The sequence below is a fragment of the Phascolarctos cinereus genome, unplaced genomic scaffold, assembly GCF_003287225.1.
Source record: "Phascolarctos cinereus isolate Bilbo 61053 unplaced genomic scaffold, phaCin_HiC Scaffold_4;HRSCAF=312, whole genome shotgun sequence".
Taxonomy (NCBI): domain Eukaryota; kingdom Metazoa; phylum Chordata; class Mammalia; order Diprotodontia; family Phascolarctidae; genus Phascolarctos; species Phascolarctos cinereus.
This window is the reverse complement of record NW_027555847.1, coordinates 586711314-586727632: the sequence shown is the minus strand read 5'-3', so window position 1 is coordinate 586727632 and position 16319 is coordinate 586711314. Positions and strand designations below refer to the sequence as shown.

The 16319-nt window shown below is 36.4% G+C and overlaps 1 protein-coding gene across 6 annotated transcripts in view; it reads right to left on the bottom strand.

The window, feature by feature from the left end:
* INTS8 (integrator complex subunit 8) overlaps nt 1–16319 on the bottom strand; it is a 53668-nt gene that overhangs the window by 3079 nt on the left and 34270 nt on the right. For 4 of the 6 annotated variants that reach the window (XM_020968676.2, XM_020968672.2, XM_020968685.2 and 1 more), the window contains 8 exons: nt 13832–13888; nt 13692–13753; nt 12214–12332; nt 11027–11130; nt 8940–8990; nt 7512–7585; nt 7361–7425; nt 7124–7167 (listed from right to left, as the gene is read on the bottom strand). In XM_020968676.2, coding sequence (XP_020824335.1) covers nt 7124–7167; nt 7361–7425; nt 7512–7585; nt 8940–8990; nt 11027–11130; nt 12214–12332; nt 13692–13753; nt 13832–13888 — 576 coding nt within the window. Of the gene's footprint in view, nt 1–5938; nt 6150–7123; nt 7168–7360; nt 7426–7511; nt 7586–8939; nt 8991–11026; nt 11131–12213; nt 12350–13691; nt 13754–13831; nt 13889–16319 lie in introns of those variants that run through there. The other 2 variants (XM_078153665.1, XR_013486289.1) reach the window with 2 other exon arrangements.

Genomic DNA, 16319 nt, shown 5'->3' with positions numbered 1-16319 from the left:
AACTCAGGTCCTCCTGACTCCAGGGCCTATGCTCTATCCACTGTGCCACCTCGCTGCCTCTTTCCATTTGTTTTTATTGAGCACTTAATTCCTGTTCTCAAGCTGAAAATGTAATGTACTTATTTTTACTATTATGTACCTAGAGTCTCTAACCAAAAAATGTGTACATGTAATTTTTCATTAACTTTTAAAATCCTAAAAAGTAGTAGGCCTATATTATTCTTGGGTCAAATGATCTAATTAACATAGAGTTTAAGTGATCCTTATTCACAGTTTAGTTTATACTAAGAATATGCTTTCCCAAAATAAAACAGCAAATTAACCTGTCTTAAAGCCTTTAAGTCAATACACATTTATTTAGCCCATATTATGTACACTGTGCTAAGTGTTTGGGACACAAAGAAGCTGAAGAGTCACTGCCCTCAAGAAGCTCACAATCTAATGTAGGAAGACAACAAATAAATATATGTAAAAAGCTATATATAGGATAAATAAGGATAACTAACAAGGGGGGGGCCACTAGAATAAGAGATTGAAAAATGCTTCTTATAAAGATGAAATTTTAGCTGGGACAAAGCCAGGAAGCCAGAAGGCAGAGATGAGAAGGGAGAGGTTTCCAGTTATGTAGCAACCAGAGAAAATGCCTGGAGCAGAGATGGAGTTCTGGTTTGTGAAAAAATAAGGCCAGTGTCACTGAACAAAAGAGTACGTGTAAGAAGATTGGAAAGGTAGCAGAGGGCAAGGCATGAAGGGCTGTGAATGCTAAACAGCATTCTGTATGTGATCCCGAAGTTGATAGGAAGCCTTTGTAGTTTACTGAGTAAAGGGAAGTGATGGATCTGAGTTTTAGGAAAATAATTTTGGTGACTGAAAGATGGACAGGAATGAACAGAGATCATCAGCAGGCTACTGCAGCTGTCCATGCATGAAGTAACAAACGCCTGCACCAGAGTGGTGACAGGGTCAGGGGAGAGAAGGGGGCATATTTGAGAGATGTTGCAAAGGCATTACAGGCTTTGTCATATGGGGTATCATATGTTTGGATATGGGGGGGTGGTGAAAGAATGAGAAGTTACGGGAAGATGGTGTTACCTTCTACAGAAATAGGGAAGGTAGGAGGGGAGCGTTTAGGGAAAAAGAGAATGAATTTGGTTTTGGATATAATGAGTTTAAAATGCCTACTGGACACCCAGTTAGAGACATCTCAAAGGCAGTTGAAGATACAAGACTGGTAGAGAGCAAGACAGGTAGATTTGACAATCATCGGTATAGTAATTAAATTAATGGGAGCAGATAAGAGCACCAAGCAGTATAGAGGGAGAAGGCCCAAGAAAGACCCTGTGGGACAACTATGGTTAGAGGGCATAATCTGGATGAGGATCCAGCAAAGGAGATTGAGAAGGTGTGGCCTAAAAGGAGAGAACTAATAGGAGGAGAACCAGGAGAGAGTGGTGTCCTGAAAACCTAGAGAGGACAGAGTATAAAGGAGGGTGTGACCAACAGTTTCAAAGGCTATAGGGAGGTCGAGGAGAGAACAAGGACTGAGAAAAGGTCATTGGATTTGGCAACTAAGAAATTACTGATAACTTTGGAAAATGTAGTTTCATTGGCATGATAAGGTTGAAAGCAGGATTATAAGCAGTTAAAAAGAGAGTGAGAAGAGGAAAAGTGGAAGTACCAATTGTAGACAGCTTTTTTGAAGAGTTTACCTACAAAGGGCAGAAGAGATATAAGATGATAGGTAGTGGGGATAGAAGGATCAGGCAAATTTTCAGGACAAGAGAGATGTGAACATGTTTGTAGGCAGCAGATAATGACCCAATAAACAGGGAGAGACTGAAAATAAGTGACAGAGTGGAGATAATAGGGGACATTCTGGAGGAAATGGGATAGAATAGGATCATCTGAACAAGTAGAGGGTTAACCTGGGTAAGGAGTAAGGCCATTTCATATGAAGCAGGGAAGGAGGAAATAGTGGCAGAAGGCATCTGAGTGACAGGAGATGAGGAAAAGGGAAGAAAATGGAACTCATGGCAAGAGAATTATTTTGTCTGTAAAATATGAAGCAAGGATCTCTGCTGAGAGGGGAGAGGGAAGGGAGTCATGGGAGGTTTAGGAAGAGATAAAAAGATTTAGAATAATTGTAGTGGAGAGCAGGGCAGTGAGTTGATAAGAGAGATATAGTAGAACTGCCCAGCAGCAGTTAGGGCTTAGCTAAGGTTGTGTATCATAAATCTGTAGTGGACCCAGTGAGAATGGATGCATGACTTTCTCCTCCTTCATTCAGCAGTATATGTATAGGAACAAAGGTTCCAAAAAATTCCAAAAAATTGGTGGGAATGATCGAAGGTTGAGGATTGGCAGGGCTTATTCACCAATATAAGGAGGACAGTGATTCAAGAGAGGATGTGGCATGAATTGGTTCACTGAGGGGTCAAGACAGGGAAAAGAGGACAATGTCATTAGTGTAGGGAAAAATGGCCAGAGAAAGAACCAAGGGATCAAGGAATTGGATGTTACAGTATTACGGAAGAAGAGTAGGGTTTTGTAAGGGAAGGCAGAGGGAGATGTGAAAAGCCATTGGATCTATGGTTGGATAAGTGAATTTCAGAACTCTTGAACATAGAGGTGGTGCATTTGTGAGCGATGGCAAGATCAAGGGTGTGTGGCTGAGGTAGGGTAGAGGAGTAGCTCATGGAAAGTGAGTAGGTTGAAGAACTGAGAGGTTATGGTGTTTGAGGGAGAGTGAGAATGTATGTTGAGGTCTCCTAATATGAAGGAAGGAGTTGGGGAGGAGAAAAAAATTATTATAGGAATTTGTGTTCCTTTACTATAGCTATATACTTGAGTTTTCTCTTATAGTGCCAGAAACATCTAAAGGTGGAAGGGTTAGTGCTGTCTGATAGTATTTTAAAAGTGGATTCTGAAAATTTTGTTGTCATTCTAAATTGATTACACCTTGATGGATTAAATCATTAAATCTAATAAAACCCCACTAAAATAAGGAGAAACTGGCTTATTTATGCGCAGAAGTTTTGACAAATAAGATACTATGGCTTTTTCTGTGATTTGTTCCTGATGCAGATCTTTCTTTGCATTTCTTATCTATAAATCTCAAAGTTCCAACTAACACACTAGAGATTTCTTATGATCCTTTAAAAAAAAAACACAACTATCTCTGAGCTACTGAGGTAGCACCTTGACTTGTAATCATCTGTTATTCCTACCAGTCAGTGTCTGAGACTGGATTCAATCTCAGGTTTTCCTGACTCCAGATCCATGCTACCCACCTAGCCAATGGCTACAAGTGGGCTGCTATCTATCTCGATATGGTGACTTTTACACTAAACTTCTCTAAGAAAGGGCAGCTAGGTGATGCAGTGGACAGAATGCTAGGCCTAGGAGTCAGGAAGACCTGAGTTCTAATCTGGTCTCAGAAACTTACTGGCTGTGTGAGCCTGGGCAGGTCATTCAACACTGTTTGCCTCAGTTTCCTCACCTGTAAAATAAGCTGGAAAAGGAAACAGCAAATCATTCTAGTATCTTTGCCAAGAAAACCTACACTTGTAATGACTGAACAACAAATTCCTAAAAAACGATGATAGTCACGATATGTTGGGACTGTGGAACTGATAACTTTCAAAAATACATGCTGTAATCCTGTACTCATCTCATCTCTCCACTCATAAAGTAATTACCTTAGTTTGGGTTCTCATTAACTGTCACCTGGATTATTCCAAAGACCTTCTAACTGGTCTTTTTCCTTCAAGTCTATCACCACTTTAGTCTATCCTACACACTGCTGGCAAAGTAATATTTCCTTAAGCAGAGATAGGATGGGACTCCCTTATTCAAACAACTCTAGTGGCTTCTTAATTGCCTTTAGGATAAAACAAACTTCTCTGCTTGACTTTTAAAACCCTACACTAAGTTATCTTACTTGTCAGACTCTGTCTCCCGTCTTTATGCCACACCCCTATGCCTACAAGTCACTCTATTTTACTTCCATCTAACAGAGCTCCTCTCTTCCTTTACGGCGCAGCTCAAACTCTATGTTCCACATGAGGCCTATCTTTATTTTCCTAAATGCTAGTGCCTTCCCTGTCAACTTACTTGTATTTAACTATTTGTATTTATTCATTTTATATTCATGCTGTACATATTTATACAGTACTTGCCTTCCACATCAGAAAGCTTCCTTAGAGGAGCAAGGAAGAAATTACTTTTTCAATAAGGGAAAGGAGAAGAGTTCATGACTAAACAAGGGGTAGAGAAGATCATAAAAGATGAAAGTGACAATTATGAATCCATAATTTCTTAAGCATCTAGTATAGGGCCAGAAACTGTGCTAAGCACTGGGGATACAAAGAAAGCTCCTCCCCTCCCCAACGAAGCTCCCTGTTGTCAAGCAGATCAGATGATATGCAAGCAACTATGTTGAAATTAAATATAGACAGGTTAAACTAGAGTAGCCACTGGAATTTACTGAATGGGTGTGTGTACATGTGTGATTTTTAGAATTGTGTTTTAAGAAGATAAAACTGAGTGGAGGAAAAACAGGAGTGGGGAAAGACTTTGAGCAGGAAAGCTAACCAGCAGATTACTGAAACAATCCTGGCATGAGGTGATGAGGGCCTGGCACCAGAACTGTGGCTGTGTCAGAGGCATACATGACAGATGTTACAAAAATAGCATAGGACTTGACAACAGATTAGTTATTGGGGTGGGGAGGTGCAGAATGAGGAATCGAGGATAATACCTAGGCTGTGAGTCTGGGTGACTGAGAGGACGGTGGTACCATCAACAGCAACAGAGGTTAGGAAGAAAGAAGGGTTAGGCAAAACATGAATTCTGTTTTGAACATGCTGAGTTTAAGGTGTCTATGGGGCATCTAGTTTAACAAGTAGCTGGAAGTCAGGAGAAAGCTTAGGGTTGGAGAAGTAGATCTGAGAATCATCATCAGAAAGATGATAATTGCATCTATGGGAACTGATGAAATCACCAAGGGAAAGAGTATAAAGAAAGAAGAGGGCCTAGGACAAAGACGTGTGGGAGACCTACACTTTAGCAAGTGAAAACCTGGATAAAGATCCAGCAAAGGAAATTGAGAAGGGTCAGTCAAATAGGTAGAACAAGCCTAGTAATGCACTGCTAGTGGAACTGTAAATTGGTCCAGCCACTCTGGAAAGCAATACATAACTATGCCCAAAGTTAACTAACTGTCTGTTATCCTTTTACCAAGCAATATCACTACTAGGTCTATACCCAAAAAATTCAAAGAAAGAAGAAAAGCTCCCGTAAAACAAAAATATTTATGTCGGTTCATTTTGTAATGCGGAAGAGCTAGAAAGTAAAGGAGCAGTCAATAACTGGAGAATGAGAACAAATTATGGTATGCAAATATAATGGAATGCTGTTGTGCTGTAAGAAATGATAAAAAACTATTTCAGAGAAATCTGGAAAACAAAAACGGCAGCAGTGTAAAAATGAACACTTATGAACGACTTAAAAGAATTCTGATTAACACAATCATTGACCATGATTCTGGGGAGTCAATGATGATGATTTTTTTTTTAACCTAACTCCTGACAGAGATCATGATGGACTAAAGATGCAGGCTGACAGTCATGTTTCTGGACATGGCCAAAGTAGGAATTTGTTTTGCTTAAGAATGCATTTGCTAAAATATTTTTTATTTTTTTCTCTACACCTTGAAGCAAAAAAATGCTTGATTACTGAAAAAATAAAATTTATCCCTCCCCCTTAAAAAAGAAAAGTTTCTTTATTGTAGAGATTCTTATTTCTGTGTACCTGTATCTCCAGCACTTGGCACAGTTCCTGGCACACAGTTGGCACTTATCAAATATTTGACTGATCTTTATAATTCTTCTAATTCTGTATTTACTTCTTTTGTAATCCACCAACAAAGGGCACAAACCTGACTTTCCAGTGACTATTCCACCCGTGTCTTTTCATGTTGTAAGAAACAGTCAACTTCATTTTTAAACAACACTGATGGAGGCAGTTAGTGCAGTGGATAGAACACCGGCCCTGAAGTCAGGAGGACCTGAGCTCAAATCCCATCTCAGACAAGACACTTGACACATACTAGCTGTGAGACCCTGGGCAAGTCACTTAACCCCAATTGCCTAAAAACAACAACAAAAAAAACCACCATAAAATATTGATGGATCTCCATATTTACTGCCTTATGACACTTTGTGAAGTACAAAATTCATCCTATGGATGCTTCTCAGAAGTCAAAAAGCCTCTGGTTTCTCTTGTTCTTAGACATATTTCCCACACGTTCCCATCATTTTCCTTTGTGCTCATTATTGCCCTAACGTCTACAAACATCAATCTATATGACAAAAAACAATGAACAATTATTTTTTCCAGGTTCTTGATAGGATTTCTCTATACATTTAGCCTCTGTAGTGGAGGTCAGTCTGTAACTTGCAATTAGCTATATGATAAGTCTGTTTGGTTATATCTTCATAAGCAAAAGAAGGTAAGATGACCAACCCTCCCATGAAATGATGTTATTGCTCTCCCTTCAGGTGTAAACTGAAACCCATTTACTATTTATTTGCCCCTTTCAGAACAACCCTTAAGTTATAGTTTTTCTTTGGTGCAATTTCTTAATGCGGTACAATGATGAGATTAAAACTGTGTTTGAGTCTTGTCTCTGACATCTGTTAGCTCTGTGATCACAGAAAAGTTACAACCTGAGCCCTAATTTCTTTAACTCTGTGTAGATAATACCTCTTCACAGAAGTGTTCTGAGGCTTCAAACAAAATATATGAAAAGTGATTTGCAAAGTGAAATGCTATATTAATGTCAATTACTGTTATTATTGCTCGGGTTGCATTTACAGTAAGAATGTCACTATATATGGAAATAATTTAATCTAATTAAATCCCACTAAAATAATAGCTTTACATATGAGGAAAATGAGGCATTTAAACAAAAATGTATATATTTTGTTAAAAGATGAAATGTTAAAAACAAAATTCTGTCAATTCCTGTCACATAAAATGGTAGCACTTGAATCAAGATATTCTTGATTTCAGTACTATGGACAGAAAAGTATACCAATGATCAAAGAAGAAACAAGCTTACCACAATTTGTCTTTTATCTGTTTCTCCTCTTTTATGATGTAGATCTAAATAGATTAGTTAAGAATAATGGAAATCTTAAACATTATCAATCAAGTCCATAGAGAAAATGCATTTAAAAAATTCCCAAATATGTTTTGAATGACATCACATATATAATGGATATCGTATTTCTTGCTTCTCAAGAAGGGAAGAAGGGGGTCTAGAGAGAGGAAGAGAATTTGAAACTCAAAAGGATACATGTCAAATATTCCAAAATGGTAACATCCCATATGTAATCATAATAGGAGTCCATGGCATCGTAACTAAAAGGTAAAAAAAGTAATTTAAGTTACTTTAATTATTAAGCAAACAAATTTCAACTTCTTTTTATTTTTCAAATGATACCCACCTATTTTGTTCCTGTAGTGACTTAAATGCTGTTTTATAGTCAACTTCTCTAAGGAACTGACATAAAATTGCTACCTACAAAGAAATGAAATCTTTTTAAAAAAAAGTTCTTTATTCAGTATCAACAATTTAGAATCCTCATTCATTCTTATATTTCTCAAGTTATAATGAGTTTATACTCTTGCAGGGAATGCTTGTTTGAGGAGGCCTTGAAAACTTCTTTAACTGAATTAGATAACCATGATGCTACTAGATGCTGAGTTCTTATGGTTACATGTGTGGGGCCTTTAACCTGTGTTCTTTTTCCAGGCATATTTATATAATTGCTTCCTCTTAAGAGATCTCACTTAGGTATTTGGCCTAAAAAGTTCACAGACTATAACAAATCTCTGGCTAAGCTCCATCAAACTAGTTTATCCTAAAATAACAAAATGCTATTTTTTTTTTGCCCTAAATGTCCATGGAGGCAGCTAGGTGGCACAGTGGATAGAGCACGGGACCTGGAGTAAGGAAGTCATAAGTTCAAATGCTGCTTCAGACACTAATGCTGTATGACCGTGGACAAGTCATTTATCCTGTCTACCTCAGTTTCCTCATCTCTAAAATGAGCGTAATTATGGCACCCACTTCCTAATGTTGTTGTGAAGATACAATATGATAATATTTGTAAAGTTAATTACAAACCTTATCAAGTTTTAGTATTGTCCAATTTTGGTGAGGACATTTTCAGAACACTAAGGTAATATAAAAGTCTAACAAAAAAGTCTTAATTCAGTTAAGAGCTACTAAGGAAACGAACAAATATCATAAACCCCAACTAAAATACTTAATAGGACAAGACCAATTCTAAATATTCAAAAGCATACACTAGAAGGCAATGTTGTCAGGTGGGTCAGATTACAAAGATAAATAAAACTGCTCCTGCCTTTAAAAAGAGCCTAAAATCTATCAGAGGAGATAAGAAGGGACATAAGTTATAAGACAAACTAGAATGTAATAAGTTCACAAAAGCAATGTAGAAAGTATTAGGAGAAATTCAAAGGATAGATCACTTTTGTTTGGGAGGTGACCAGGGCAGGTTTCACAGAAAGCTGGGCCTTGAAGAATGGAAGGGATCTTAACAGGCAGAGAATTAGTTAGGGCTCTCAATGCTAAATTAAATACTTCTTCAATTACCAAATAGATCTATTCCAATCTGTCAATTCAGCTCTAATCTTTTTTCTAACCTGTAAATTTTTTTATTCTTATTGAAATTCTACAAAGTCCCCAAAACATTTAAGAACATCAAACTCTAGTCACAGAAAAAGCAACACTTTAAGCTAACCAAAATTTTGATAAACATAAATCCTACTCCCAAGAAAGCTTACTATCTTCCATTTTAACATGCAATAAATATATACCACTCTAACAACAACAGTAACATACTGACCTGTGTATGGCAATTCAGAGAGGAACAACATTTTATCATTCGTTTTATGACCTATAGAGAAAAGTAATTATAATTACTTTCAAGAAACCATTAAAAAAAAAAAGGAAAAATAGCGAGGAAACGAAATGGGTGATGTATGATCAAATCTTGACATGCCACTCAGATACATAACTGGAATATCACTAAGAAGGGTGTAACTTTATTCAAAAGTTTAGGATGGGAAGAAGAGTAGCACTGGACATCAGGAAGATATACTCATGTACATGTATATTAGGAACTAGGTGGCTCAGTGGATACCAGAGCACTGGGCCTGGAGTCCAGAACACCTGAGTTCAAATCCAGTCCCAGACACCTACTAGCTGTGTAATTCACCTCTGTTTGCCTCAGCTTCCTCATCTGTAAAACGGGGATAATGTAGCACCCACTTCCCAGGGCTGTTGAGGATCAAATGAGACAATAATTATAAAGCACTTAGCACAGTGCCTGGCACATAGTTAGCAGTTTGTTAGTTGTTGTTATCATTGTTAGAAAAAGTTCACAAACAGGGTGCCAAGGGGAAACTATCATTATTATTATGAAGAACAACAAGAGGAAGAAATTTATAAATAGAGTGCCAAGGTGAAACAAGGTAAATAGCATAATGGTCAAGAGCCATAAAAACAGAAATATTAACCATATCATTGTAATATACTACAATCACAACAGCAAAAGGAAAAGGTAGGAGAGATGGAAAAATTTTAATTTTTTAGACACCTTACTGGAGCTCTCTTTCCAAAAAGCAGAGCAACTAATACTTTCCTAACTAGGCTTGATTTTATCTTTCAAAAGTTGAAAGAACCAACATGGGGAAAATCAAGTCTGGATCTGATTCTTAACAAGGTGGCGCTACTCACTGTTGCAGTGCAAAGACAATCTGGTGAAAGGGAGAAGGGACCCTTCCATCCTATCTATAACTGTGATAACAAAGGGACAGAAAGAAAGCTGGCAAGTTTTATCTGTAGCCTAGATGTGGGAAGAACAAATCTCAAATGGTTCAGAGAAAGGAAAGATATGATCCCATGGCCTAAAATTCTATGAGGGCAGTCAGTCAAGGATACAGAGCGGAACCATGTCACGAGGAAGAAAAGAATAGTTGTTTAAGGAGAGAAACATGAATACACGAACTTATCAACTTGCTTTATAACCAAAAACATGCACAAAAGATAGAAAGCCAAGAAGCATGAATTCAAAAGTGTTTAACCTGGAACTATAAGAATAGTTTCAGAGGTGCCAGGGACTAGAATAAGTTGAGGATGTTGAAGAAAGCTCAGGGTAAGAAAAAAGGGGAATAAGAGGCTCCTTGGTGGGTGAGGGGATAACTCTAATGCGAAACAGAAAAGAGGGAAATTGACATTCGTTCTATTGTCTGGCAAGAAGAATGATCTTTCGACAGATGAAGGCAGAACAAAAATGGTTATCAGGGGGCGATACCCAAGATAAGGAAGTTGATAATGAAAGCACACAGATGTCCTTGATGAAGTCAAATCATGGATTCAAAAAGAATAGACAGATGTGCTTCTTGAACTTCTGTTTGGTTCAAGATGGTGGTGCACTACTCCAATTAGAATGGGCTGCATGCAGAAATAGTTGGTTCTCCCCCACTTAAGGACTCTAAGCAACTTCTGGGTGACCACTTGCTGAGAATGTTGTTAAAGGAATTCTTATTCAGGTATGGGCTGGAATAGAGGCAGCTGGTGGCACCCTGGAAAAAGCACTGGGCTTGGAGTCAGAAAGACCTAAGTTCAAATCTGGCCAGTGTGACCCTGGACAAGTCACTTCATCTCTGCCCTGGTTTCCTTAACTCTAAAATGAAGATAATGACAGCACCTGCCTCCCAGGGTTGTTGTGAGGACCAAATGAGATAATATTTGTAAAGTGCTTAGCCTGATGCCAGACACATAGTAGGCACTTTATAAATGCTTACTCCCTTCTCCCAACTCAAGAATTCTCTTCATTAACAAGCCACAAGCTTTTATAAGCTTTTTCCACCTTCTATTTTTCAAGTGCTACTTAACTATTAATTAACATGATAATAAAGAACTAGTTACCTGGTCTGTGTAAACATCTGGTGGCACAGCTTTATTAAAGAAATCAGAACACACAGCTCCAGCTTGAAGGTAATAATGAAGAGCTGCTGAATACTGGTTTGTGGCTGCAGTGGGAAACATAAAGAATTATAATCTCAAAGTCTGTTGAGAACAAAATTAGATACAACATAATTGGAAAATTTTATGATATTTATGCAGAAGGTAATTAGAACTGACAAAACTAGCAAGAACGTTACACTAAAGCATCAAATATATAGCAAAGGTAGGAGCAAAACAAATCTAACACAAATACCTTGAGAAAAAAAAAACATTAATATTGATTTTGATTTTACCATTTGCCAGGGTAGCCAACTGATAGCTTCTTTGCCCATTAATTGGAAGGAAAACGGATCTGCAAAAGTTCCAGTTTGCATTTTTCTTATCAAGGAATTACCAGAGATTTTGTTTATTTTAAGAAATTTTCTTTCTTTCTTTTTTTAGGCAATTGGGGTTCAGTGACTTGGCCAGGGTCACACAGCTAGTCAAGTGTTTGGTCTGAGGCCACATTTGCCACTGAGCCACCTAGCTGCCCCAAGAAATTTTTTTTCAAAGTTTCTCAGTAGCAATATACGCCCACCCAGAGCAACCTGGGAAATTTAACATACTTTGTTTTGAATGTGTATTGGGGCTCTGAAAAATATGGGGGGAAAAACAGCTAAATATGGTTCCAAAATAATTGAAATGAAAAATTTTATTAGGTCTGTACAGTAATGGAAATACTAGGCATTTCCTAGCCAAGATAAAAATCTAGAAAAAGAGTAATTCAGAGTCCTAATAATTTCTAAGGGCATAAATAGTTAGGCAACTGTAACACTGAATTTAATCTATTTAACAACAAATTACTATTTGAAATTCGTTATCTAAGACATTTCATCTTATTTTTCCAAAAGGTCTGGATCTAATTTTTAAAGAAAAAAGGTGATAAATGTCACTATCAAATTAGAATCATCTGAACCAAAAGTTCTATGTGAAAAAAACTGTAAATCATTAAGTTTCAATTGCTCTTTCCATTTACTCTGGAGGAAAAGTCACAATTATAGAAAACACAGAACTTAGACTTCTTAATCTATACAAAAAGTATTTCAGTAAAATATGGACTTAATTGCAACTGAAAAAACAAACATCTATGACAAGTAAACACCACTTACCAAAATAAATATCTGCCTGAATAATTAACCAGGAATGATTGTTTGAGTTTATAGTAAGTGCATAACGAACCAACTCTTTCACAGTAACAGCCACAGCTTCAAAGTCCACTGACTGAAGGCTAGAAAAATAAGATATCTGACATATGTCATTACTTTAAAAATAAATCTACTCCAAATAACAAGCATTCATGAAACATACATAGAAAGAAGATAAATGACAATTATTTTTTTTAAATGCAGAAATAATGATCTAGGATCACTATCATAACTAGGTGAGATTTTGTGATAAGCAAGCTTCTCACATTGGACTAAATTATCAGGTGTGGTTTTTCCCCACTAAGATGCAAAGTGAAGGTAAAATACACTAATCAGTCAACAATCATATTATAAAGCACTTATTAATAAGCCTCATCAAAAAACCATATGAATCTAGTGAATAAAAATGCTTCCTCTAAATTTCTGCTTCAGTCTGATCAAATTAAGATGAGTAAGAATTATATCAAACAGTTTTGCAGGTGATTCTTGAGGACATTTTTGTCTTTGCATCCACTACACAGCACAGTTCCTGGCACACAGTAGGCACTAAATATGATTTATGCCAGTTTCAGTATCTCAAATAAGCTGCAAAAGAAAAAGACTTTATTTATCTAAAATGCACATTCTCCACCACAATATGCCCTCAGAGTAGCTGAAGATTTCCAACCGTAATCACTGGAACCTAACTCCTTAAACTGTATGATAACTTACATTCACATAAACTCTTTATAGTTCATTTCAGTACACTTCTCTGCTAAATTTTGACTAAATTTTTCATCAAGGTATGGCAGTGACTCTGGGTTCTCCAAAGCTATACCAACAAAACAGGTTGCTCTTAGCAACCTGGAAAAACAGAGTAGGCCCAATGACATTTTGTTATTTGTCATGCAAGGGCAAAACTAACTAAATTTGTAGAGGCTCATTACCAGAAGGCTATCGATACTAATTAATGAAGATGGCCCACTAAGGCACACAAGATTGTAATCTTCATTGGTAAAGTAGATATAAGCAATGCTGAAATCACTGATTCTTGAGGTAGGAGATGTATATTAGTCACTAAGTGTTAATTTAGTCTAATTCTCATTTATTACTCATAATTTGAATTAAAAGAACTTTTTTTTAAGGCAATTGGGGTTAAGTGACTTGCCCAGGGTCACACAGCTAGTGTCAAGTGTTTAGTCTGAGGCTGTATTTGAACGCAGGTCCTCCTGACTTCAGGGCTGGTGTTCTAACCACTGCGCCACCTAGCTGCCCCTAAGAGAACTTTTCAGAGAAAACTGTATGTCCCTCAATGTGAAAACTAATCAGCTGATTAAAAAACAATAAATGATTATTTTAGATACTTTTAAGACTGTCCCAGACTTCGGCAAATCAATGTTTTATTATTTTATTAGTTCAGTTACTGAGTACGCATAAGTATGGAAAAATTTAATGCTTCTTACTTGGGAATGGAAGAAGGCCAAATAGAAATGTGCTCAGCTGTAATCTCATTCACAAAGTTCTCCTAAAAATATATTAATAAATTAGTACCATATTTTTATCAAAGTTTTCTAGAAGGGTAAATTATGAAATAAAAACTAACCCGAACATTATGAAGTTTCACAAACAAAGATAATATTGTAGTCAAAACCAATGGTTCCTGTGAGGGAACGAGAAAAAAGAAATTACAAAAATTATACATTCTAATTTACCTTTACCCTTAGAACAACCACTTTTTTTCCCCAACAACATTTATTCTTTTTATTTTTATGCATTACTTTAAATGTTTCCCAATTACACATAAAAAAGTTTATCATTTTTCAAAAATTTGAGTTTCAAATTCTCTCCCTCCCCTTATCTCTCACCCCTCCTTAAAAAGGCAATTTTATTTCAATTATACATGTGAAGTCATGCAAAACATATTTCCACATTAACCATGCTGCAAAACAAAATACCAACAAAATAAAACCATAAAAATAAAGGAAGCTTTAAAATAGTATGCTTCAATCTGCACTAACAGTACATCAGTTTCTCTCTGGAGGTGAAGCATTTTTCATCATGGGTCCCTTGGAATTGTCTTGGATCACTGTATTGATCAGAGCAGCTAATTTATTAATAGCTGATCATCCCTACAATGTTGCTGTTACTGTGTACAGTGTTCTCTTTATTCTGGTCACTTTACTTTGCATGAGTTCATATAAGTCTTCCCAGGTTTTTCTGAACCCATCCTGCTCATTATTTCTCATCAAACACTAGTATTCCATCACAATCACATACTACGTTTTGTTTAATTTCCAACTGATAAGACTATCAATTTCCAACTCTTTGCAACTGCAAAAAGAACTGCTATAAGTATTTTTGTATAAATACATCTTCTTCCCTTTTCTTTGATCTCTTTGGGATACAAACCTAGTAGTGGTATTTCTGGGTCAAAGAGTACGCACAGTTTAATAACTCTTTGGGCATATTTCAAATTGTTCTCCAGAATGATTGAAGTAGTTCACAGCTCCAACAATGGAGCATCCCAATTTTTCCCACAACCTTTCCAATATTCATCATTTTCCTTTTGGGTCATGTTAGCCAATCAGATAGGTATCAGATAATAGTATCTCAGAGTTGTTTTAATTTGCATTTCTCTAATCAGTAGTGATTTAGAGCATTTTTTTCACGTGATTATTGATAACCTTAATTTTAATTCTGAACATTGACTGTTCATATCCCCTGACTATTTATCAATTGGGGAGTGGTTCTTATGTTTATAAATTTGGTTTAGTTCTCTATATATTGAGAAATGAGGACTTATCAGAGAAACCAGATGTAAACAATGTTTTCCTGGTTTTCCGTTTTCCTCTTCATTTTGGCTGCATTCATTTTGCTTGTGCAAAAGCTTTTTAATTTCATGCAATAAAAATTTTACTTCCCATAATCCCCTCTACCTCTTGTTTGGTCATAAACTCTTCCCTTAACAAAAGATATGAAAAAAAACCAAAATGAAAACAACATAAGATATGACAGGTACATTTTTTCATGCTCCCCCAATTTATAACATCATCCCTTATGTCTAAATCATTTATCTATTTCGACCTTACTTTAGTATATGGTATGAGAAGTTGGTCTATGCCTAGCTTCTGCTAAACTACTTTCTATTTTTCCCAGAAATTTTTGTCAAATGTTGAGTTCTTACCCCAAAAGCTTGGATCTTTGGGTTTATTAAACACTAGATCACTATGGTCTTTTTACTACTGTGTATGATGTACCTAATCTATTCCACTAAACCACTACTCTATTTCTTAGGAAGTATCAGATTGTTTTCATGATCATTGCTTTGTAATACAGTTTGAAATATGGAACTGCTAGACTGCCTTCTTTTAACATTTTTTTTTCATTGATTCCCTTGATATTCTTGATCTTTTCTTCTTCCCAATGAATTTTATTTTTCTAGCTCTATAAAATGATTCTTTGGTGGTTTGATTAGTATGGCACTAAACAAGTAAATTAACTTAGGTAGAATTGTCATTTTTATTATATTGGCTTGACCTATCCATGAGCAATTAATATTCTGCAGTTGTTCAGCTCTTTTTGTGAAAAGTGTTTTGCATTTCTGTTCACACAATCCCTCGGGTTGTCTTGGCCCATAGACTCCCAAGTATTTTATATTGTCTGAAGTTATTTTTAATGGAATTTCTCTATATCTTCCTTCTTGGTTTTCAACAACCACTTTTCTAACAGGATTTTACCCTTAAGGAAGGTAAGAACAAGATCTTTAACCTATATAATTTCATTTGATATGACACTTAACAGCAACCTGTTGGTTTTCTTTTACAGGATGAGAGACATCACCTTGACTTTTTGCCACCTAAAAATTCAGGTACACGATTTATGTCAAAGTTCCATTGTCTAGGTGTACCATGCTCTATTTGGCCTGAGCTTCCCTCAATTCCTCGGTTCTCCACTCAGCTTCCAAAGTGACTTCTTCTCAAGCCTATCTGCCTAGTTTCCAAGGTTTTTCTGATCCTTTAAATGAATTTATAAAACAAAAAGGAATAGTAGAACTTGTCCAATAAGTGAGTACGTTGCATGTGACAATTATA